The sequence below is a fragment of the Talpa europaea genome, assembly GCF_964194135.1.
Source record: "Talpa europaea genome assembly, chromosome: 10".
Taxonomy (NCBI): domain Eukaryota; kingdom Metazoa; phylum Chordata; class Mammalia; order Eulipotyphla; family Talpidae; genus Talpa; species Talpa europaea.
Genome location: NC_140077.1, coordinates 31747062 through 31772192, shown reverse-complemented (window position 1 = coordinate 31772192; position 25131 = coordinate 31747062). Strand labels below are relative to the sequence as shown.

The following is a 25131-nucleotide window of genomic DNA, read 5'->3' as shown; positions in this document are numbered from 1 at the left end:
CTGGTGAAAATGGACTCTGTTCATGCTGGGGTTGGACCTGGATAAAATGGAAAGCTGCCTCAGTCTTGAGGAGAGGCACTTAAGAATAGGAATGCAAAGGCAGCAGCAAATGAGATTGGCTAGTGAATCTCATGATGGCAGTTCATCAGCTGCCTGACTGTCTGTCCCTGAGACACTTTATGCTCACCCCAAAAAGCAATCTTCCAGCCACTGTCCCCACTAAGGTAGTGTAATGGCAGGAGGACACGGAGCAGGATCTCTATGATTCCAGCAGACGGGATAAAGGAGGAGAGTCCTGGAGCCCTTGGTGGTAGGCAGGGGTGCTGGGTGGGCCAGGAGGCTGGCAGGCATCCCATCCCCCCAGCAAGTCTTCACTCTACCTGGGCTCTCCGGCCTTCTCTTATGGCCTTATCCTCTGCTGCTCTTGTGGTTCTTCTCATGGTTCTGCTTTTCTGCTCTTGGCGTCCCCGTGAAGCCATCCTTATAAGCCTAGTCTTAGCCCAGGTGTACCCACTTACACATGCCCACACCCTACTCCAGATACCCGCCATCAGGCATGCATTCAGGACCACAAGGATCCATCATCTATCCCAATGGCAGGAGGGCAGAAAAGCCTGATACTTTACTTACCCTACAGGTAGCAACCTCGCTGCAGCCAGCAGTGCAGTTATGCGTGTAGACAGTCAAGCCAGATTGTAACCCTAGGGTTTCTAGCTCTGCTACCTACATTGTCTTGGGCAAGTTTATGTGCCTTAGTTTCTACCTCTGTAGATTGGAAATAATGTCTTCCGTGTCCAATAATTGTGGCAAGACCCTTATAACAGTGCTGGGAATATTATAAAGAGTTTTCCATTTGATTAGAAGACCAGCGAGTCTGTGGGGACAGCAGAGCCCTTGGACCATCTGCAGCCGCAGCCACTTGATTTATTTAAAAAGCTCACCGGCTTTACAGCTTCTTTCCACCCCGCCTCATGACCTGAGATAGCCGCCAGAGGGAGCTCTCACACAGGCTGCTGGGGCTCAACAAAAGGATCAGGCCGAGAGGCAAATGTCGTCAGAATCACCAGGGAACTTTGGGAAAAACAATGACCCTGACCCTTCCTGGGGGCTTGGACTCTATTGACTTGGGCATCAGCATTTAAGGAGCTTCCCAGATGATGCTAGTGCACAGCTAGGGTTGAGGACCTTTGGTCTAGGGAGGTCTGGCAGAGCAGCAAGAGCTGAGTTATGGCAGAAGGCGGAGGGATGATAGTTGCAATTTTAGGGGCTGACTGAGGAGATTGAGGGTCCTGGAGTGGGAGCAAACCCAGAAGCGTGCAGCATTGAAGAGACAAGGGAAGAGGCAGGCATGCAGATTGGCAGTTCAGGGCTACAGGGTTTGGATGTGGCCCCCAGAGGTCCCTGGCAACCTTGGCAGAGGGAATGTTGGGTGGAGATAAAAGACAGAACCCAATAGTAGAGGCACCAAAGTTGATAGGAAGGGGATACAGTGAGTAGCCAGGAAGAGCAGACAATTCCTTAGAAACGCGCAGGTATAAGGAGGAGACCTGGAAGGGAAGTGGATCCAAGGGAAGTTTGGTTTTCTTGTTAGGATAGAGCCAACTGGGGAGGTTGGAGTGAAGGAGGAAGTCTTCAGAAGAAAGAGAAAAGGAGAAGGGTGAAAGCAGGTTCCTGAGGGCTGAGAAAGCTTGGGGACGGGGGTGTCTGTGGGCCCACTTCAGAGCAAGGAAAGAGGAGGGAGGTGCCAGGCAAGAAGGTGTGCGAGCTGGCCAGATAAGGTTGCTTCACTGTCCTTTAAAGACAAGAAAGAAAAACAGACTCCACTATCTCACAGGCCCAGGTGCCGTGGAGGGAAGAGGGGACCAGCTCCCACTTGTCGCCCAGCACAGTCTCACCAACCTTAAAATTGTGAGTCAGGAATGCGGGCTTGCCTGGGGAGAACACAGTTGTTGTGTGAGTGGGGGGGGGGCCTATTTTTACAACACTCCTTTGTTATTCTGACTCTGAGACGCCTGACCTCACATGTGTACTTCCAGCTCTGCTTGCGCTGCGGGGAGAGGGGTTGGGGTGGAGAGGCACACCTCTAAGCAGGACATGAGGAGTGGTCTGCTGGGCTGGGATTTGGGGTGGGGCTAAGGAAACCTGCTGGGCACAGGCTAGGTGCTGTAAGCCTCTTCTCAGACTGTTTTCAAAGCTCCTTGGGGTGTGGGGGACGAGATGGGGGAGGTGATTTTCAGATTTCCAGGGATGCAATGTTAAGTAACACTGATCTGGGCCTCCCTGGTGGCGAAGCGGTTGAGCGCTGGGTTGGGAAGCTGCCGGCAGCCTCTGCAGCGCCGGTTTGATCCCCTGCCCCTGGTGAGGGACCCACATGGCGCACAGGCCTCTCCTGCCACCCGCTGCTCCCCTCAGCAGTGTACTTTGTCAGTCTGCCTGCTCTACTTTCCGCTTTGGCTCTGGTGAATTCTCTCACCCTCCCGCGCTTCTGACTGTACCCAGTGCTTGTATAAATAAATAAATAAATCTTAAAAAAAAAAAGTAACACTGATCACAGAGATAACAGAATGAGAGTTATTTCAACCTTCATATTTTTTTTTACAACTCAGTACTTGAAAGTACTTAGTACTTCCAAGAAAAAGAAGTTTCAATACAGAGCTAATATATTCCAATGATAACATTTTTTAGATAACATTTTTAAACATACAGAAAAGTAAATATATAACCATACTTCTAGACCCATGGTACAGAAATAACCCACAATGTCCTTTTGCTGTAGAATTCTTATTGTCTTCATATAATAGACATAAATCATCCTGGATCTAGCTGAGGCCCACTCTCCTCCCTAACCCAGAAGCCTCAGGGCCACATGGCTGCTGGGGTACAGTATCAGTTATTGGGTTAAGTATGCTGCCATAAGGTCTAATTGACTCTTCTATCCTTTCATATATGTGTCTATTTCCATTAATGATGAATATACAGTTCCAATGTGTTTTTCACTTTACATAAATTTTTTAGATTTGATTTTGGTTTAGTTTAGATTAGCTTGTTAATTGAGGTACAACTACATACAACATTATATTAGTTTCAGATGTATATATAACACAAGGATTAGATATTTATGTGTTACAGAATAATACCACAATAAGTCTGTCCCCATACATTACAGGAAAAAAAAAATGTTCTAACTTTTTAAGAGAACTTTTAAGATCTACTCCCATGAAGGGGAGATGGTTTAAATGGGATGAAGCACAAAGAAAGGATTCTAGGGTGGTTAGAAAAGTATTTCTTGCCCTAGATGGTGGTTAGACCAGCGCTCATTTCATGATAATTCGCTTAGCTTCACAATTGTGTTGGCCCTTTTCTGCATATTGAAGATTTGGTTCAAACTTCTAACTCCAGGGCTCAAGGCTACAGGCCAGGAGGCGGCTCCACCTGGGGGATCAGTCACCGCGGGGTTTGTGGGTGTGTTTCGGGTCGCGGTGGGGGGGCTCCCTGCAGGGGGCGCCGCAGGCAGGCGCCCTGGAGCCGGGAGAGGACCGCAGTTCCCGCCCTGGCCCAGGTCTCCCGGCGGCCTCTCTCTGGCCCCCAACCCAACCGAGAGGGGTGCAGAAAGAGCCGGCAGCCCTCCCTTCCCTCCCCCGCGCCCCCAAGTTACTTAGGTGGCTGCGCAGCTTAGCCCGGGGCCACAGGGCTAGAGGTCAGCGCGTCCTGCGCTCTGACCCAGCGCGAGCCGCGCAGCGCAGGACCCGGCGGGGGCGGGCGGGAGGGCGCGGCGGGGGGCGGGCTTCGGCACCCCGCGCGGGTTGGCTCCGACCTGGGGTCAGACGGGCAGGCCGGGACAGTTGGCCGAGGACCAGGAGAACTGGCCCGGTGGGCAGCACCAGCTTGCAGAGCGGCGGCCTGCAATTAGCCGAGCCCCAGCCAACACCAGCGTCGCTGCCAGGCTCCTTCGGTCGGATGGACTTCTGGAAAGAGGGGGGATTGTTGAGGCTGGGGTGGGGCTCTTATCCCCAGGCCTTGGCTCAGGGTCGCCTGCAGGGAAACCTTGGTGGACGACCCCTCTGCCCACGCCTGGGCAAGCTTCCAGCGTGGTTCTGGGTTCTGAAGCTGCGGGTGCTGGATTTCTTTCCGTCAGCCTCCCGGTCGCCGGCTGCCCCCACCCTCAGCCCTGGCAGGCCCCGAGGGCGGCTGGCAGCACGCCAGGGAAGGACGGGCCAGCGTGCCCGCCGCTCCCAGTTCGCACAGTCCCCGTGGCAGGCCCGGGGGGGTGGCGTGGGGCCCGGGGCCGGGGTGTGGATTGGGCTTGACAGGCTGCTGCACGGACGGTGCAGAGGGGGAGACGCAGCTTTGCCTGACTTCGTTCACCCACTTTGTGGACTGATCTGCGGAGGCTGCCGCAAGTCTGGGGGTCGGAGGGGTGCCTCCAAAAGCCACTCCCTGGGGCCTCAGGTGGAGCCTCGGGCAGGAAAGCTCCGTGCGTCACTCCGCCCACTACTTACCCGAGTGGGTGACACCCTCCGCCAGGCCAGGCCGGGCCGGATCCTCCAGCCACAGGTGCTGGCGAGAAGCCAGGAGAGGCCAGAAAGGACGAAGGTCAGATGCGGGGCTGAGGCCGCCCTCTGCCAGCAGCCCGGGATCCGTGGGCAGCAGGTGGGCGGCGCGCCCCTCCAGGTGCCTCCGATTCCTCTCCTGCTGGCTAATGCAGGTCAGCGAAGGAAGTGCCTGGAGTGGCTGGGATCAACGACCGGTTCCCTCAGATATCCAGCCAGGGTAGGCCCTGGGGGGCAGTTCCCATCGCCCCCTCCCCCCGCCGCTCCCCCCCCCCTTGACTGGTTTGAGCTCGTTTGGGGTCAGAAGGACAAGTCAGCCCTAGGAGGCCAGCCTCTGAAGTGCCTACTGCAAGGTCGGCTCAGGCCAAGGGGGTGGGAGGACTCATTGGAGGCCCTCGACAAAGAAGTGCTCTGGAAAGGGAGCAGCCAAGACTCTGTGCTCGAGGGGTCCCCACTCCGCCCTAGACGCCCTAGACGTCTGTCAACCACCCCCACCCCCATCCTTTCACTCCCTCCACTTTGACCTCTGTCCTCAACTCTCTGTCTGTGCCCTTCCTCAACGCACATCGCTCCACTCCCAGGTCTGCCGCTCCCCAGCCCTCTCTGGCCACTTTCCAGGGCTCTCCCTTAGCCCTGGGCGGACAGGTAGAGCCGCCGTCTGGGCCCTGGCACAGGTCTGAGAGCAGGGAGGGGCTTCGAAGCTGGGAGAGGCGCGGTGAGACAGACTCGGTTCCTCCTCTCCTGCAGCCTCCTACCATCCAGGGAGCGGCCAAAACGGGCTCCTCTTCTATGTCAGTTGGCAACAAGAACCTTGAGAACAAGTTCATCAGGGTAAGGTGGGAGAGGTGTCTGAGGTGCAGAGGGTCTCCCTCCTGTGACCGGTAAAGAGTTTTGCTGTTTATCCAGATCTCCCTTGTGAGTGTGCTACCTCATCATCTCTTTTATTTCCAAGCAGTAGCTCAACAGAAAACCTTGCAAAATAGACAGTGAGAAAGATGATGAGGGGTCACTGAAGTATAAAATAGGATATAATTTATGTTAAAAAAATCAATAAAACCTTAGTTCTGTGATTCAAGGCCAGAAGGAATCCCAAATTGTAAGGGAGGTTATTCTGAAGGGAGCCAGATAAAGGGGAATGGGAGGAGAGGGGGGAAATGAAACTGTGACTTTAATTGTACTTTTTTCCAAAGCTGTATGCATTTTTTAAGATTTATTTTTATTTATATATGCGTATAAGAACTGGGGTGTAGACCAGAGGTATGGGGGGTGAGAAAGATGTACCAGAGACAGAGCGGGGAGCAGAACAGGCAGACTGACTGAAATACACTGCTGAGGGGAGCAGCGGGCGAGACAGGAGAGGTCTGCTATGCCATGCGGGTCAGCTTCCTGGCTGGGAATGGGAACTCATGCCACAATGGCTGGTGATGGCTTGATTGTGCAGACTTAAACCCTGTGCCACCAGGGAGGCTGAGATGATGAACATTTTTTCATGTGCCTGTTGGCATATGAATTGAGTGTTACTTCAATTGAAAAAAAAAAAAAAACTTTAGTGAGATACCACTATACACCAGCCAGGCTGGCTAAAGCACAAAATATTGACACTATTCAGTGCTGAGGAGGATATAAAGAACCTAAAATTGTCATTGATTGCCAGAGGGAGAGTACCCGCTTCAGAAAACCATTGGATATTATCTATTCAAGTTAAATATATACCCAGCCCTATGATCTAGCAATTTCACTTCTATATTTTTTACACAAAAGAAGTGGATATCTGTGATCACAGAAGACATTTGTGAGTTTTATTTATAATAGCTCCAAACTGGGGATAATCTCCATGTTCATCAACAATGTAAATTGTGGTATATTATTGCAATGAAAAAAAAATTAATGATACACAGGATAGATGAATTTTTGACTTTATGTTGAGCAAGAGAAGTCAGACACATGCATGCTATAAAATTCCATTTATATGATGCTCAAGAGCAGGTTAATAAATCTAAGATGACAGAATAGTGGATACTTCTTGGTGGGGGAAGGTCTTTCCTAGGAAGATGTATAGTAATAGAATGATGGGATGATAGAAATGAAGATTTAGAGATCTTCATCTGAGTAGTGGTTAACTGGTTACATATGCAGATTTTATAGCATTGTACAATTAAAATTTGTGTAGTCTATTATATATAGTTTATAATACCTTATTTTAAAAAAAAAAAAGTCCTCTAGTATCCCCTTTCATCCAGGTTTTTCTTCTTCAGCATGTCCTGTATAGACATTCTGGAACTCCTGTTTTGCCTGAGAAAAGCCACTTGTATCACAGCAAACACACTCAGCACAGAAACTAAGTATTAATCACAGCACAAAAATGGCTCACAAGATAAACAAGAAATCAGCTGACACAGTTAAATGGAATGTATTTTGCTGATGTGATGGAGATAAGAGGCACAGGGAAGCTGACTGCCATATGAATTCATTTATTCAACAAATACTTTCCAGACTTCTGCCATGTGCACACATCATGCAAAGCTCTCCTCTAAAGATCAGGCCATCTTATTTACCACTCAGTGACATAACTGGCTTGATCGTCCCCACAAACGGTTTCCCACTGTGCGTGCCTCTGACCTTTCGATCTCATGAGTTTAGCTTACATGGATTCAACTTTGGCCTATAAATCTATCCAACTTAGGTTATTCCCAGATAAGCATTTGTCTCAGTCAGCAATAGCTGTGTAACAAAAACAACAACAAAACTCAGTAGCTTAAAGCAATGGTCAGTGTGTCACCCATGATTCTGTGAGTTGGAAATATGAGCAGGACCCAGTGGGCAGTTTTATCCTCCACACGGTGTCATCTGCAGTGTCTTAAGTAGGACTTCCCTCTTCTTAAGACGCCAGCTCATTAAGCATTACTTTAAGACACTGTCTCATTTCCCATTGAGCTCTTGTGACTTCCACAACCCCTAAACCAGACATAAACATTCAACCAGGGATGGAACTTTGCACCAGCACCAAGTACCTACCTTCCCTGATTCTAAAAAACCATGTCTGGGGTCTCCCTGGTGGCGCAAGGGGTTAAGACACAACCTATGAGGCTATCCACAGCCACCACAGCCCGGGTTCGATCCCCGGTCAGGGGGGCTGCCCACATGGCACAGCAGACCTTTCCTGACTCATTTGCTGCTCCCCTCAGCAGTGTATTTCAGTCAGCCTGTCTGTTCTATTCCCCACTCTGTCTCTAGTGAATCCTCTCACCACAACCCACACCTCTGGCCTGTACCCCAGTTCTTGTATATATAAGAACTTGTATATATTTACTTGTATATATTTGTATATATTTGTACTTGTATATATTTACTTGCATAAAAGTAAATCTTTTAAAAACTAAAATAAAATAAATAAAAAACCATGCCAAAGGGAATACACAGCAATACCATCCATACTATGGCTATGAAATTAAGCCTGATCTAAACATATATTATTTTCTTTATTTAAGAAAGGAAAGAAAACTTTACCCTGGGTATAACCCAGGTTAGACAAATAAGTCAGTCTCTCTCTTAACTCTGCCCCCATTACTCCCAGCTTCTTCCTAGATCTCCCATTTGGACTAGATCTTCATAAACCAAAACCTTGCTACAAATTTAAGGGGTAAACAGAAATAATTGTCAAAGATTGCACAGATAAAAAACACCAACCAGCCTCTAAAGCAGCAGATTATTCCAGGAAACACCCACGGAGATCAGACAGGAAATGCTGTGTCCTTCAGAGCTAGCAGACTTGGGGAGCATCAGCATTACTGGACAGGCTTGGAGAATTGGGTAGCAGCACTGACTCAGGCCTCGTCTGCTGTGCTCCTGGCTGACTCTAGGCCGTAGGTGCCACATCTGTCAGTGTGAGGATTGATGAGGCTGTGCATAAACCCCTAGTACCATACCATATGGACCCAGCAGATGTTTGGTAGAATTTGGCCTCTAGGGGGACAACCAGAGCAACTCAGCCTTGCAGGCTGCTGGCCATGTCCATCCACTTAGTCAACCAAACTGGAAGTAGGCCCATGCAGAATGTTCCCACTTGGCACTGCCCCTTACAAAGGGATTGCTCATTTTCCTAGCCTGAAGTCATTTTACCAGATAAGAGAGTTGACTAAAATGCCTTCGTTTTAATCCTATATTTAGAAGAAACCTACATGCTACACCACCAATTAGCATCTCATTAAATGGCGGCAAGAGTCCTATATAAACCTAATTTTTTTTTAACTTCAGTTACCTTGAATATTGGTTAAGAGTCAGCACATTCCCACTTTATGACCTCTCCAAGCACAAATCTGGAAACCAAGAACTGAAACATCATCTCTTCTGGAAGTATCTAAAAAGACTGCTAGGCATATCCTAAGGACTCAGGAAAACGTTAGTAGTTTTTATAAGAAACATCCCTCAAAATGTCTTCCTAAGTTGGAGAGGCAAGATGTGTAGTAGTAGTTGGGAAAATAACCAGGTGCTTTAAAAAGATGGTTTGCTTTACTCCATTTTAGTTTTTCTTGAATGTGATTTTGCTATGTCACTGCTAGAGCCCTAAAAATAAATGTTGTATTTAATATTAGTCCACTTAAACTATTTCTGGACATGGTAGATTGTGCAGTAATTCATGCTTACCATTTCAGATGCTGCTCAGTGATCCAAAGTTTAAAGGCAGGATGTGTTTCTACAGAGTCTGGCATATTTATGGTGAATGCTCAGGACGGGTGAGAGATTTTTATGAAAATTGTGCTTACATTTTCACCTTGGATGACAGCAGCAGCAACAAAAAAACAGGAAAAGCTGGAGCAGCAATATGTACTTAAATAACAATTGGTTTATGTTGTCTTATTTTCCATAACATGCCATCTAGCTAGAGTGCTGACAACTATAACACTGAAACCCTGAGAGTTATTTTTATTATTTCAGTTTAGTCATCAAAGATTATTTGATGCTTCAGATGGTCAGCCATGCAGGAATTCATGCTCAGGCACTTCAGAAACTGTTCCATGGTCTGCAGGCCCAACTCAGGATGTGGTTTCCACCCCAAGCCAGTTGCAGCTGCCACTCAACTCTACTTTTATAATTGAAATTTCACCTCTGTCAGAGCAATACGTGTAGGCACCTGACAAAGCCAAAGTTTTATAGTGAAAAACAATTCCCTTGGCTCTCATCCTAGCCCCCAGAAGCACCTACTTCCATCTCTTTCCACTCTCTTCTGTTACCTACATATTCCTAAACAATATGTGTATGCAGCTATTTACTGATTTTTTCCATTAACTGACCACCCTAGAATTCCCCTCACCTATACCCCTCTCCCCCAACACACATACTCATCCTCCCAATACAGCTGTATCCCAAGTTTGGCAAGATCAGTGTTCAATATTCATTATTATAACTATGCAAATATTACTCTATCATGATTATATTTCTTATGCTGCTTTTTGTTGTCCCTAACTATAATTCACCCCAAATCACTGACACATAATTGCTTCTCAAAAAATTCAAACCAGGGCCTCCCCGGTGGCTTAGAAGTTAAGTCTCAGCGCAATCATGCTATCACCACCGTGCCTGAGTTCGATCCCCAGCCAGGGAGCAACCGACATGGCGAAGCAGACCTCTCCTGTCTCTCCCGCTGCTCCCCTCAGCAGTGTGTTTCAGTCAATCAGTCTGTTCTGCTCCCCATTCTGTCTCTGGTGAATCCTCTCACCCCCTGCACTTCTGGCCTACACCCCAGTCTTCTATGCATCAATTAAAAAAAAAAAATCTTTAACAAATTCAAACCAATGAGGTAGCATATCAGTTTAGCTTATTAATTCTTAGCAATGACACTTCTGGAGTCTTCCTATTTCTAATTACCCTCTTCCATAAAACTAAAAAGTTTTTGTCCTGGCTGTAAGAAATCAGAATTTGTTTTTGAAATTCTAGTTACTTTAATTCTTGTTAAATTCTAGTTATTTTAAGCTAGTTTAATCAGGACCCCAAACAAACATTCAAACATGGGTAACTCCATGTCAACAAACTGAGTCTGGACCAGGAAACCCTTGATACAGAAAGGAACTAGGACACTAACAGAGACCAGATTTGGGGATACAATGAGAAGTCACCCCAGGGAGGGCAGAATGGGGTGCTGGGACCCCTGTATGCCTTTGATATTAGTAGACCTGGCTTTGAATTCTGATTCTACCGCTTGTGGGATCTCAGGTAACCAACCAAACCTCCGGAGGCTAGAACTTTTCTCTGTGAAATGCACACACTCACCTTTACAGGACACCAAGAGATTATATTAGAGGAGAGACGTATGGGGTCACCTAGCACCACATTGGACCCTTGTATTGGTAGCCAATTCCTAATCTCAACAGTTGCAATGACAAACTCTCCAATAAAATCCAAGGATCACGTACCCTAGGATTTGCACCAATATGATTTCCATATTGCAATTGTCCTGCCAAAAGTCTCCATAAAAACTTGCATTTTTAGTTTTTATAACCAGGGGAATAAAAAGCTCAATTTTACTGGAAAGGTGAAAACTTCATTTCAGTTCATGGCCATTTCAGAACTTGATTCAAGTTTTGCGTGTCAGAAATTCTTGTAATAGTGAGAAAAATCCCCCCAGTAAGTATTCTGATGTTTCACATTCAAAGAGGAGTATAAGCTTTCAATTGGCCCATCAGTTAGCATTACTTGAATGCTAAAGGGTAGGTTTAAAAGCGCAGTGACCTGGGCCTCCCCGGGTGGCGCAGCAGTTGAGCACTGGGTTATGAAGCTGCTCGCAGTCTCTGCAGCGCTGGTTTGATCCCCGGCCACCAGTGAGGGTCCCACATGGCGCCCAGACCTCTCCTGCCACCCGCTGCTCCCCTCAGCAGTGTATTTCGTCAGTCTGCCTGTTCTGTTCTGTTCCCCGCTCTGGCTCTGGTGAATTCTCTCACCCTCCCGCACTTCTGACTGTACCCAGTGCTTGTATAAATAAATAAATAAATCTTAAAAAATAAATAAATAAAAAGCACGGTGACCTGACAGTGCCCAGCTCAGTTGGGTACTCGGTCAGAGGGCTGGGCTCCTGCTTTTCCTCCCTTAGTCTTGATTGTTTATCAGCAAAATAGTGGCCACATTGTCATGCTTGTGTGGAATTATTTGGAGTTATACACCTCCTCCTGATGTTTTTAGACACTTTAAATACCTTCAACAGAGTCTTTGGAAAGCTATTCTGTTTTCAATAGTATTCACTCTTCCAGGGTTGTTTTAGAACATGGAGACACTCAGCAGAAAGACCTAAGAACCATTCCCAATTTGCATTAATCTATCCATTTGTTAGTTGCATGCAACATGTTAGTTATAGTCACTGCCTATCATATGAATAATGATAATCTGTTCCCACAAATGTTTTCAGTGAGCTATTAAACCATTTTTAAAATTTTTAATTTAATTTTGGAGTAATTTTTGGATTTTTGTCTTCATTTGAGCCCATGTTCCACTCACTCTCCACCAAGCCACCATGCCAGTTTCTCCTCTGCCTCCTCCTCTGCCAGTTTCTCCTCTGCCTCCTTCTCCATACTGGATGCTTTCAACTAGGTGAAGCATGGTTTGCTGGGATATATCCAAATCATTATTTAAGCTTGGCTCAATATTTAGCATATTGTGACTATGTATCTGTCAATGATACCAATTTTTTGTCTGTTCATTTGATTTTCTGGTTCTTCAAATTTATTTTTCTTTTTTTTTTTAAGATTTATTTATTTGTGCATATAAGAACGGGGGTATAGGCCAGAGGTGCAAGTGGTGAGAGGATTCACCAGAGACAGAATGGGGAACAGAATACATAGATTGACCAAAGTACACTGCTGAGGGGAGCAGTGGGCGAATCAGGAGAGGTCTGCTGTGCCATGTGGGTTGGTCCCTGGCGGGGGATCGAACTTCATGTTGCAGTGGCTGCAGTTAACTTCATAGGTTGCGTCTTAATCCCATGCGCCACCAGGGAGGCCCCCCAAATTTATTTTTCATATGAATATATGAATATATTTGAATATATTTCAAATGAATATATTTTCTTTAAAAGAAATCTAATCAAGAAGCTCCCTGGTGGCACAAAGGGCTAAGGCTCAGCACTATGAAGTTATCTGCAGCCACTGCAGTACAAGTTCTATCCCCGGCCAGAGAGGTGACACACAAGGCACAGCAGACCTCTCCTGTCTTGCCTGCTGCTCCCCTCTACAGTGTATTTCAGTAGATCCACTTGTTTTGCTCCCCACTCTGTCTTTGGTGAATCCTCTCACCCCCACTCACTGCATCTCTGGCCTATACCCCAGCTCTTGTATGCATAAATAAATAAATCTTTTAAAAAAGGGAAAAAAAAAGAAATCTAGTCAATACAGACTAAAGATCACTTTGATATCTCCCCTCAAATTAATCTCACTGTCCCCCAGAAATAATCATTGTTGTTAGTTTGATTTATAACTTTCCAGATTTTTTTCTATCTGTATATGCGCAAGCATATGTAGATACTGTGTAATTACATATTTTATCTGATTGTGATATACAGTACTTATTACCATGCAATACTCCCCCAACAATATGACTTTCAACTTTGTCAGTATTAGATGTATGACATTTCAGTAGTTACCCTGCTTGGGAACATTCAGGTAGTTTTACCTGTCACTATTCCAGTGTTGCAGAGAACATATTCATGTTCATTCTATGCTCTATGCAAGTGTTGTCGGCAATGGATTGCTGGAAATAAAATTTATGGGTCAGAAGATAAACATCTTTAAAATTTCAATAGATCCCTTTAAACTTACTTCTAAAAAATGTGACAATTATACTCATAGCCACAGTGTATGAATGTGTGCCCATGTATCAATCTTTTAAGTTTTGTGATGTGTGAAAAATCACTGTAAGTCATTAACTGTAAAAACACTGATCAGGAGCTCTGTCAGGTGCTGTTCTGGGCACTGGAATTATTAGTAAGGAAAGAGGTGAGAAGGAGACTCTGCCTTTGAGAAACTCAATCCTAGTCAGGCAGAGATGATACAGTCATTGAATTCTGGGTGGGTATATTTAAAAATGTAAATGAGAGGGTGAATTCAGTGTAAAGGAGGGTTCAAGTCATTTCAAATATGGAGAACCTTAGAGTGAAATGAAAGGATGGGATGAGATAGCTTAGTGGATTAGGTACAGTTAGGGGGTGGGAAGGGACCCAGAGCTCACTTTAGATGTATTTGGTATGAGAGTCTAAGCAATGGGGGGGAAGTGTCAATAGGTGCCTCGATAGGTAAGTTCAGAGAAAGGTGAGGATTGTAGGTATCAATTTGGGAGTCTTAAATACATAGATAGTTACCTTAACCAAACCTTGAGTTTGGATAAGAACAGCAAGTTGTAAGAGAAGAGAGCCACAGATAGAGATCAGGAACACTCAAGAAGCTTTTGTACATTTCCTCTGATTGGTTTTCGTCCTGATATAAATTCAACTAGGTGGGCCTCCCTGGTGGCGCAAAGGGTTAAGTCTCAGTATTATCAAGCTATCAGCAGTCATCCCTGATGGAACTCCTGCTTCAGTGGCTGCTGATAGCTTGATAGTGCTGAGATTTGCGCCACTAGGGAGGCCCTATATACAAGTACTTTTATCTGACAAGAGATATGCAAATATTTTCTCCCATTCTGTGGATTATGTGTCATATTCTGAGCAGTGTCATTTTAAGAGCAGAAGTTCTTTTGGTAAAATCTAACTTACCCATTTATCATTAGAATTCTTGCATACAAGAACTGGGGTACAGGCCAGAGGTGCAGGGGCGGGGTTGAGAGTATTCACCAGAAACTGAATGGGGAGCAGAACAGGCAGAGGTACTGAAATACACTGCTGAGGGGAGCAGCGGGCGAGTCAGAGGTCTGCTGTGCCTTGTGGGTCACCTCCCTGGCTGGTGATTGAACTCGTGCTGCACAGAAGCTGTAGATAGCTTCACAGTACTGTTTATCCCCTTGCGCCACCAGGGAAGCCCTCCTGTAATATTTTAATTTTTACATCTATAGTCACGGTCTGTAGCTTTGTCCGCCTTTTGTATTGAGGATATATAAGTAAGCGTCCTAAAATGGTTGTAGAAGTATCTTTTTTACTTTCTCAATGTATTTGTGAATATTTTTCCTTAAATGTTTTATAAAGCACAAGTGATCTAATGGGTCAGAACTTTTATTTGTAGGAAGATTTTTATTTTATTTTATTATTATTTTTTTTTTATAGAGGCATGTTTTTTTTTTCTTTGTTTGTTTGCTTGTTTGTTTTTGTTTTGTTTATACATGCACTGGGTACAGTCAGAGGTGCGGGAGGGTGAGAGAATTCACCAGAGCCAGAGCGGGGAGCAGAGCAGGCAGAAGGACCGAAGGACACTGCTGAGGGGAGCAGCGGGCGGCAGGAGAGGTCTGCGCGCCATGTGGGACCCTCCTCCGGTGGCCGGGGAGCAGCCGGGGATCGAACCTGCGCCGCAGAGGCCGCGGGCAGCTTCGCAACCCAGCGCTCAACCGCTGCGCCACCGGGGAGGCCCAGTAGGAAGATTTTTAAATTGCTTTTTGTAGATATTGGGCAAATCGGGTTTCCTTTTTTTTTTTTTAACAGCAAAGCTTAGAATAGTAAAACCCTTTAGCCTTAGTGGCCTTTTTTCTTTTTTTTAAAGATTATTTATTTATCCATACAAGAACTTGGGCATAGGCCAGAGATGCAAGGGGTGAGAGGATTCACCAGAGATAGAGTGGGGAAGAGAACAGGCAGACTGACTGAAATACACTGCTGAGGGGAGCAGCAAGCAAGACAGGAGAGTGTGCTGAGCCATGTGGGTTGCTCCCTGGCTGGCCAGGGATCACACTCGTGCTGCAGAGGCTGCAGATGGCTTCATATTGCAGCGCTTAACCCCTTGTGCTTAGTGTGGTCTTTCTTAAGGTTCCTATGTGAGTCAGTCTTGGTAAGCTGTTTTTCAAAAAAATTTGTTCATTTTACATAAGTTGTAAAACTTATAAAAAAAAAGTTGTTCATAATATTCTTTATCCTTTTTAATGCCTATTGAAAATATAATTTCTTCCTTCATTCCTGACACTAGCAGTCTGTGACTATTTTTTATTTACTACTGCTAAATGTTTATCAATTTATTGACTTCTCAATAAGTCAGTTTTTGGTTTTAGTAGTTTCTTTTTTTGCTTGCCTTTTTTATTGGTTTCTGCTCATTTCTTTCAACTTACATGGGTTTTTTTTTTTTTTTTTATTACTCATCTTTTTCTAGCTTCCTGAGGTAGAAATTATGGTAGTTCATTTTAAACCTTCATTTAAAGCTAATTGTCCTCCAAGCACTGATTACATCCTACAAATTTTATTTGTATTTTGTCATTCAGTTCAAATGATCTAAATTCCCTGGTGATTTCTTTTGTTTAATCCATGGGTTTATATGTCTATGCAATTTTCATGTATCTTCTAGATGTACTTCTTATGACTTCTCTTTGTAGTTAAGGCTTCAATAGCCTGAAATTTGACTCTCATGACCCATCATGTGATCTGTCTTGGTGAAATTTGCATCTCAAAACTTCAAATGTCCATTTGAAAAACTATTGAATGTAGTGATGCATAGATGTCAATTACACCAAGGTAGTTGATGTCAAGCTTTTCTTCTTACTGATTTTTAAAGATAGTATTCTATCAATTTCTAAGGGGTGCTGAAATATCTAATTGTGATTTCTTTTTTTAAAGCTCTTTTGCTAGGTGCACAGACATAATTATTTCTTATTGATATATCCTCTCCCCCCACCCACCCATTTCAATAAGTTTTAATTAAGACATGTTACTATTCCTATCTTAAGCCTACTTATGATGAGTGTTGCACAGTATCTTTTCCTATCCTTTCTTTCAAACCATTTGTATATTTGTATTGTTTTTGGCAATTTGAATATTTAGTGTACTCATACTTAGTATATAAAAATAAGTGTATAATTATTGATATAATTTAGTGGACATCCTTGACCTGTTACTGGGCTTATACTTACGATTATTTTTCTTGCTATTCATCTATTTTTCTCACCTTATTTTTGTTTCTGTTCTTCCTTCCCCACCTGCCTTTGGTTAATCAAATATTTTCATTTTCCATTTGGTTCCTGTAAGCAGCTCTAGCTATATTTCTTTACATAACTTTTTTTACTGGAGGCTGTAGAGATTATATAACATTCATCTTTAATGTACTACAACCTATTTAGTATTATACTATTTTATAGTAAAATTTATGAATCTTGAGAGTTTCATTTACCCAAACCCTCTGTAATACAACTCTGGATAGCAAACAAGCCCATATAATTAACTAAAAAATAAACAAGTCATGGCCTCCCTGATGGTGCAAGGGGTTAAATTTCAGCACTATCAAGCTATGGGCAGCCACTGCAGCATGAGTTGGATTCCTGGCAAGGGAGCTGACCCACATGGCACAGCAAACCTCTCCTGTCTGGCCCACTGCTCCCCTCAGCAGTTTATTTCAGTATTTACCTATTCTGCTGCCCACTCTGTCTCTGGTGAATCTCTCACCACCCCCACCACCATCCTGCACCTCTGGCCTACACCCCAGTTCTTGTACACATAATTTTTTTTTTTTTTAAAGCAAACAACTCCTTCTAAGTAGGTAAGACTGAGAACAGGCATGGCTTTCTACCCTTGCTTAAGAGAGTACACGCCTTTGGAGTATTCAAATTGTAAACAAGGACACTAGGAAAAGCCATTTGACCAAAACATTCTGTATTTATTCAAATTCTTTGCTCAGTTTAAAGACTTTAGTTACTAAACTGCATCCAAAATCAGATGACCATTAACTGAGTGAATTTTACAAACCTCTTCTAATCCTTTCTAATTAAAGAAAAAAAGTCTGATGGACATTTTTGAAAGATTTTAATGATCTACTTCCCCCTCTGCTCTATTAGTGACTACCAAGGTATTAGTAATACCAATTAATTTTAGAGATTTGCTGTTAAAGTAAGGAAAACTCAATGTCCTGTGACATGTAAAGGCATTATCCCACGTGTCCAAATAGTCACAGCTTCGTGATAAAGCCAAAGCATAATTGTTTGGTAAAAGCTACCATTTACCAAGAACTACGCTGGGAACTCTGTGTTAATGCTTCATATGCACTGTCTTATTTATTTTTATTTATTTTTTTAATAGAGGCATGCTTTATTTATTTGTTTGCTGGTTTGTGTTTTGTTTATACATGCACTGGGCACAGCCAGAAGCGCGGGAGGGTGAGAGAATTCACCAGAGCCAGAACGGGGAGCAGAGCAGGCAGAAGGACCGAAGTACACTGCTGAGGGGAGCAGCGGGCAGCAGGAGAGGTCTGCACGCCATGTGGGACCCTCCTCCGGTGGCCGGGGAGCAGCCGGGGATCGAACCGGCGCCGCAGAGGCCGCACGCAGTTTTGCAACCCAGCGCTCAACCGCTGCGCCACCAGGGAGGCCCCTGCACTGTCTTATTTAATCTTCACAACTCTAAGACAATCATTTCTATTTTCTAGTTGAATAAAGAGTAAATATTAGTTGAGTATTTTGGTCAAAGGGAGTGACAGCACTAATATTCCAAATTTCTATGTGTGATTTAGGTGTTTTCATATCCATAGCCTGTGTTCTTAAACATGCTTAGAGACTTGATCTGTGTGTATAAGCGAACAGAGGAGCTGGAACACTAGGAGAATAGTTTTGTGGTTAAAAGCAGTTAGGAGAGGTTGAAGAACCCATTTGCAGTAAAAACAGAAAGCTTTCAAGACTGACAAAGAAAACTGAAAACAAAACAAAAAATACCCACTAAAAGTTAACTTACACGCCAGGGATATTAACTACCAAACCAAAAACCCACCCACCATTCCTAAGGAAAGAACCCGAGTTGCTGAAAGCTGACATTACATTCAGATGAGTATTATTAAAAACATGGGTAAATACATAATTTTTAACAAAAATGGGTCAAAGTTTTACAGGTATGTTGCTGTGAAAAATTAAGTGACGTTTCCCATTAGCCAGCTGTATCAACTTCATGAGACTTCCTCCTCCCAAAATAGTTCAATAGATTTATGTTAAAGACAACATATGTATTGAAAGTAGCAATTTTATTTGAGTTAAAATTATTTACAAAAACCCAAAGACATACTTCATGAAACTGGTACAAACTATTTTTTTCCTGCCGTTGGCTTTTGCTCCAAAGGTCACAGCTGAGAAATACTGTATAAAATAAAAATAGGATTGGATTCAGAAAAGTACTCTACTGTTCTAATTTCCAATTGGTAGTATTTACATAATTATTTACAATGAAAAAAAAGGTTACTTTTAAAACTTTAGTCAATTTGCAAGTCAGCCTCAAGTACCCTAAAATGCAGAGTTCTCTGAGGATTAAAAACACACAAATGCACTGCAATTGGTGAGATTTCTCACCCCCCCCCACCAAAATCTGCATCTCTTATCAGTGCTTGACAATTAATTATTTAAAAAACAAAACGAAACAAAAAAAACCTGTTAAACACTGAGGTAAATCAATTCTCAAATGATTACCAGTGTAACAGAAAAATGTAGTTCGCCCTGATTGTTCGCAACCAAATGTTTTATAATATTCCTTACCATCTGCTACAAGTCAATTTTACCAAAAATCTGCTCCTTTACCTAAATCCAATGATTAATAAATATCAATTTATTTTAAAATAACAAAATATATCTAATTTTACGATTATTTACCAATATGTTTTTAAAATAGTTTGCTAAACTAGCTTTTATACTCAGGGCAAATACAATCTCAATCTTTCCCAAGTTACACTGGCATACTATGCTCTTAAAAGGTGATGGGTAGGGCTAGGGTGGGTAGGAACAATTTTAACAATTTGCCTGGAATCAGTTACTTCCTTATAGATTTCCCAACAATCTGCATTATCAAAAATAGGAAGACAATAGAAGGCAGCCACTGTATTAAAAAAAAACTACAGCTGGCACTGAACAAGAGCCCCGATTTGTCACTTTATACAAGGAAATAACAAAGTCTAAATGGGTAAAAGTTAGACTTTTAGTTATTTTCCCAATACACACCAAACTAATATTTTTATGGCTTCAAGTTTTACAAATCCAATGAAGAAACATGATATAACTACCGTAAAGGTATTGAAAAGCATTAATGAAATAGGTATCTGGAAAGCCTATATTCAGGCCTGATCAATAAAAAGAAAAATGTATACCAGTGGTCTGAACAAGAAAAATTTGCGATGTTGTGAAATTAGTATTAAAAATGTGTCTTGTGTGTTCTATGACTGTTTTCCAAACACACTCTTCTATGAACTAAGAATCTGAATTAAAAAAAAGGACCTTCTCTAAACCAGCAATTTAAGGCTTTGCGTTTATGCATTTGATCCTGTCACTCTATAGAAGAATATACACGTTATCTGGAAACATGAATTCCACATTGGTGTTTTAGCTTCCTTATATTTATTGTACTGAACATTAGAAAATATATCTAGAGAGTTCTCCCTCAAAACTTAATGTTTCAAGAGCCCCCCCACCCCACAGCCCCCCATAGCATTAAGTGTAAACTACCCTGGGTTTATCTACTTTTGATTTAGCCTTTAACAGGGCTCATCTCATATAATATTCCCTCAAACTGTTATTTGCTTTCTTGCATCTATAGTTATGACTCATTATGATAATGAACATGGTCATGGTCTTAAGAGTGAAAAATAGATTGACAACCCAAACCAAATCAAGAATAAAAAAATATACTATTAATCCCTCGTGTCTTTGGATTCCATCTAATTTTAAATAGACAGTAGTAGTTCAGGGAACAACAACAAAAAAATTCACAAAATTATTAAAAGCTTTATTTACGATTGGAATCATTCAACAAAAAAGCAAAAGCAAATGAGCCTGAAAAAGGAACTAAGCTGTTGTCTAGAATGTCCTTAGAACATTCAATACCTCAGTAGCTAAGCTGCCTTTGCACCTGGCTGGCATGACAACAGTGGCTCAACATACACAGCAGTTGCACTAACAGCAGCAAATTTTCCCCTTAAAACTTGCCCAGAATAAAGCAAGAGAACAAGGGGAGAGTATAAACTCTGCCAAAGTAAGTGTATTTAAATACTGCATGGAAATTGTTAACAGCCTGAACCTTTTCCCTCATTTTTGATAGTTGCAGATTGATGTAGTAACTGTCATTTAGCAAATGCAGAACGCATGACGAAGAAATCAGGTGGCCTTAAAAATCCAAACATGATACTGATGAATGTTCTTGGTATATCTTCAAGGACTTCTTTCTTTGTCTAACAATAGCTCCAGCAATACCGAGCACCTGAAGCAAAGGTAAAGCAGCTAGCAATGTTCCAAGTATTCAATCACTCTAGAGATAGATTTCTGGCCTGTAGTTCCAACAGCACACTGAAGGGGGGGAGAAGTAAGTTATAGTTATTATTTGACAAATTTTTAAAAATCATTATAACAAAGCTTATTTTTTAGCTTTACTAAAATAATGATTCAAAACATGAGTTAAAATGTATCTTTGATAATATCAACATATTTGGTCACAACAACGATTATCTTAAACAATGTAATTATCAAGAGAAACCATTTTTGTTTCCAAACACTACGGCCACAGTATTTTTACTTCTGTTGTCACAATGTATCACACATACTTAAAATCACAAAAACTACAACAGAAACTACTTACAGTAAGATTCATGAAGCTCAAGAATTTTTTGAGCATCTCTGTCATTATTGAAAAGTCCCCTTCTGGCAGATACTCCCGCACAGTGGTCACATTGATCTGAAGAAACAGATCACAAAGACATACTGGTCAGGCAGCAGGAAACGTAACTTGCACCTTGCACTGTACTGTTGTTCGTCTTGGCCCACATCCTGTTCCAAATTTCTGCAAGGTCCTTGAACTCCCTGTTTAACATGCAATTCCTATTCTGCACGCAACCATGCATGTATGATCTTCATTCCTTATCCCACCCCATCCTCAGAAAGGAAGGCAAAGTGGGCAAAAGTTACAAAGAAACATTTCTGTGTATTTACTCTTAAAAAATGCCTCAAATAATATAAAATATATTGAATAGAGGTATGTGTGCATGAGCTGGGGGTGACAGAAGAGGAAGGGCAAGGAGTACAGACTTTAAATATACTTAATATACTCATAGACCTGCTTGCAGAATAAAAAAACAGACTCATGTTCCACAGGCGAATTTAATTATGTAGCCCAGGAATTAAGCAGAGTTCCCAAAGGTAATCTATTTATGAGGAGACTATTAGCAACATCAGGAGAGGAGATAAAGGTGTTTCTCTTCATTGGTACAAAGAAGGAGCCAATTTGTTAAAAGGAAAATATGGCCTTAAAAAATTGTTTTAATTCAATATAATTTAAAAATGTGTTAAAGGTGCATAAAGAATAAGAGGAAATCACTTCTAAGATTGTTCACTAAAAATATGTTGTCCTAAAATCTGGGGACATAAGAAAAGGGGAAGCTTCTGAAGCATTTAAACTAAATGAGACTTTCCCAAAGTAAAATGAGTGCAGATTTTATATTATGCTTTTTTTACATATGAATTGATTCATATGAATTGATTCATCTATCAATTCACTTATCATTCAATAGCCCAATATAAGCCCAACATATTCTTTTTTTTTTTTAATTTTTTTTTTTAGATTTATTTTTATTTTTTATTTATTTATGCAAGCACTGGGTACACTCAGATGTGCGGGAGGGTGAGAGAATTCACCAGAGCCAGAGCGGGGAGCAGAGCAGGCAGAAGGACCGAAGTACACTGCTCAGGGGAGCAGCTGGTGGCAGGAGAGGTCTGCGTGCCATGTGGGACCCTCCTCCGGTGGCCGGGGAGCAGCCGGGGATCGAACCGGCGCTGCAGAGGCCGCGCGCAGTTTCGCAACCCAGCGCTCAACCGCTGCGCCACCGGGGAGGCCCACCAACATATTCTTATTTTGGAGTATCCCCTTCAAGTTCACCAAATAGTTTTTAACTTTAAGAGGAAAACAGAACAATAAATACATTAGTTAATGGCATGAAGCTATCACAACTATTTCTATTACTGAACTATTACTTACTGGACTCTCCTGGCAGAGGCAACCAAGAAGCAGCGCTGTATATGAGGCCACTATGCAATCCTCCATGTGTTTGCCAGCATGCTGAAGGGCTGAGAATATTTAAACAAATTGTAACAGATTTATCAAAAAATAAATTAAAAAACCAGGAAACCAACAACTCTGTCCATTATCTTTAAAAAAAAAAAAAAACTGGTAATCACCAGTTAACCTGCTATGAAAACTGAAAATCCACACAATTTAACAAACAACTCAAAATAAAACAGGGATTAAATACACGCTCTAAAATAATAAAATTCTTAAAAGATCAAGAAATTAAAAAGATAATTCACAAAATGACACACAAAGAATATATCTACAAAAGACGTAATTTTATAAGGGTCAAGTATCTAGAAAATGTAAAAAATATTTACAACTCAACAACAAAAAAAAGACAACCCAACTCAAATGCACAAAAAATCTACATTTCTCCAAAAATACATAAATGGTCAACAAGCATGTGGAAACACATTCAATACCGTTTTAAGGGAACTGGCAGTGGCAAATAAAGAAATAAAGTGATTTATCACTTCACACCCACTAGGAAGGCTAAAATTAAAAGGATGAAGAGAAACTGGAACTTTAGTGTTTGATGGCAGGAAGAAAACGGTAAAATTACTTTAGAAAACATTTTGGCAGTTCCTTATAATACAAAGAGCTGACAAATCAGCAATTCATTCCACGCTTAGATATATACCCAAGAGAACTAAGAACCTATGTTCACACAAAAACTTGTACATTAATGTTCATAGAAGCATTATTCGTAAGTCAAAAGGTAGACACAACCCAAATGCACATCAACTAATGACTAAACAAAATGTGCTCTACACATACACAGGAAAATTATGTGGCTATAAAAAACCAATTAAGCAATGACATTACAACATGAACAATGAAAACATTAGGCTAAGTGAAAGAAGTCTGCCACAAAGGGCAACCTATTATTTCATTTATAGGCAATATCCAGAATAGACAATTCCAGAGACAGATTCTTGTATTAGTGGTTGTCAATAACTAGGGGAAGGGAGAACAAGAGCAGTGGCTGCTATGGGATTTATTTTGGTAACGAAGAAATTCTAAAATTAGTGGGAGTGGTTGGATAACCTCGTAAATATAACAAATACTACTTTATTTTTTTTTAATAGAGGCATGTTTTATTTATTTATTTGTTTGTTTTTGTTTGTTTATACATGCACTGGGTACAGTCAGAAGCGCGGGAGGGTGAGAGAATTCACCAGAGCCAGAGTGGGAGCAGAGCAGGCAGAAGGACCGAAGTACACTGCTGAGGGGAGCAGCGGGCGGCAGGAGAGGTCTGCGCGCCATGTGGGACCCTCCTCCGGTGGCCGGGGAGCAGCCTGGGATCGAACCGGCGCTGCAGAGGCTGCGGGCAGCTTCACAACCCAGCGCTCAACCGCTGCGCCACCGGGGAGGCCCAACAAATACTACTTTAAAAGGGTGGATTTTCAACATGCAAAAGTCAGTAGCCTTCCTATACACAAACAATAAATCTGAAGAAGAAGAAATCAAAAAACCATCCCCTTTATTATCGAAACAAAAAAAATCAAATACTTGGGAATAAATCTAACAAAAGAGGTAAAGGACCTATACAAAGAAAACTATAAAACACTGTTAAAAGAAATAGAAGACACAAAGAAATGGAAAGACATCCCTGCTCATGGAGTGGAAGAATAAACATTATTAAAATGGCCATCCTACCAAAAGCAATATACAGATTCAATGCTATTCCAATCAAAATTTCAATGTCATTCTTCAAAGAAATAGAACAATTATTGAGGAAATTCATATGGAATCACAAAAAAACCCAAATAGCCAAAGCTCTCCTGAAAAAAAAAAAAGAAGGGAATGGAGGCATCACACGCCCAGACTTCAAACTATACTACAAAGCCATAATCATCAAAACTGCATGGTATTGGAACAAGAACAGACACACAGACCAATGGAATCGAATAGAAAATCCAGAAATAAACCCACAGATTTATGGTCAACTCATTTTTGACAAAGGAGCAAAGAATATGCATTGGAGCAAAGAAAGTTTGTTCAATAAATGGTGCTGGGAAAACTGAGTCGCTACATGCAAAAGAATGAAGCTTGACCACTACCTCACACCATACACAAAAATCAACTCAAAATGGATTAAAGAACTAGACATAAGACCTGAAACCATAAAACACATAGAAGGAAATATAGGCGAAACACTACGTGATAAGCACATCAAAGACATCTTTACAGACACATCACCCAAAGCAGTGATAGTGAAGGCAAAGATAAACAGCTGGGACTACATCAAATTAAAGAGCTTCTGCACAGCAAAAAAGACAATAACCAAAACAAAGAGAAACCCCACCGACTGGGAGAACATTTTTGCACACAACACTAATGATAAAGGACTGATCATAAAAATCTACAAAGAGCTGATGAGACTCAACAAAA

At 42.3% G+C, this 25131-nt stretch overlaps 1 protein-coding gene across 2 annotated transcripts in view; it reads right to left on the bottom strand.

Annotated features, from left to right (window-relative positions):
• Positions 1-20897: 20897 nt before the first annotated feature.
• WAPL (WAPL cohesin release factor) overlaps positions 20898-25131 on the bottom strand; it is a gene marked incomplete at both ends in the record, with an annotated part of 58915 nt that continues 54681 nt past the window's right edge. For both annotated transcript variants that reach the window (XM_084245660.1, XM_084245659.1), the window contains 3 exons: positions 20898-20963; positions 21253-21348; positions 22645-22733. In XM_084245660.1, the coding sequence (XP_084101786.1) occupies positions 20898-20963; positions 21253-21348; positions 22645-22733 (251 nt within the window). The remainder of the gene's footprint in view (positions 20964-21252; positions 21349-22644; positions 22734-25131) is intronic.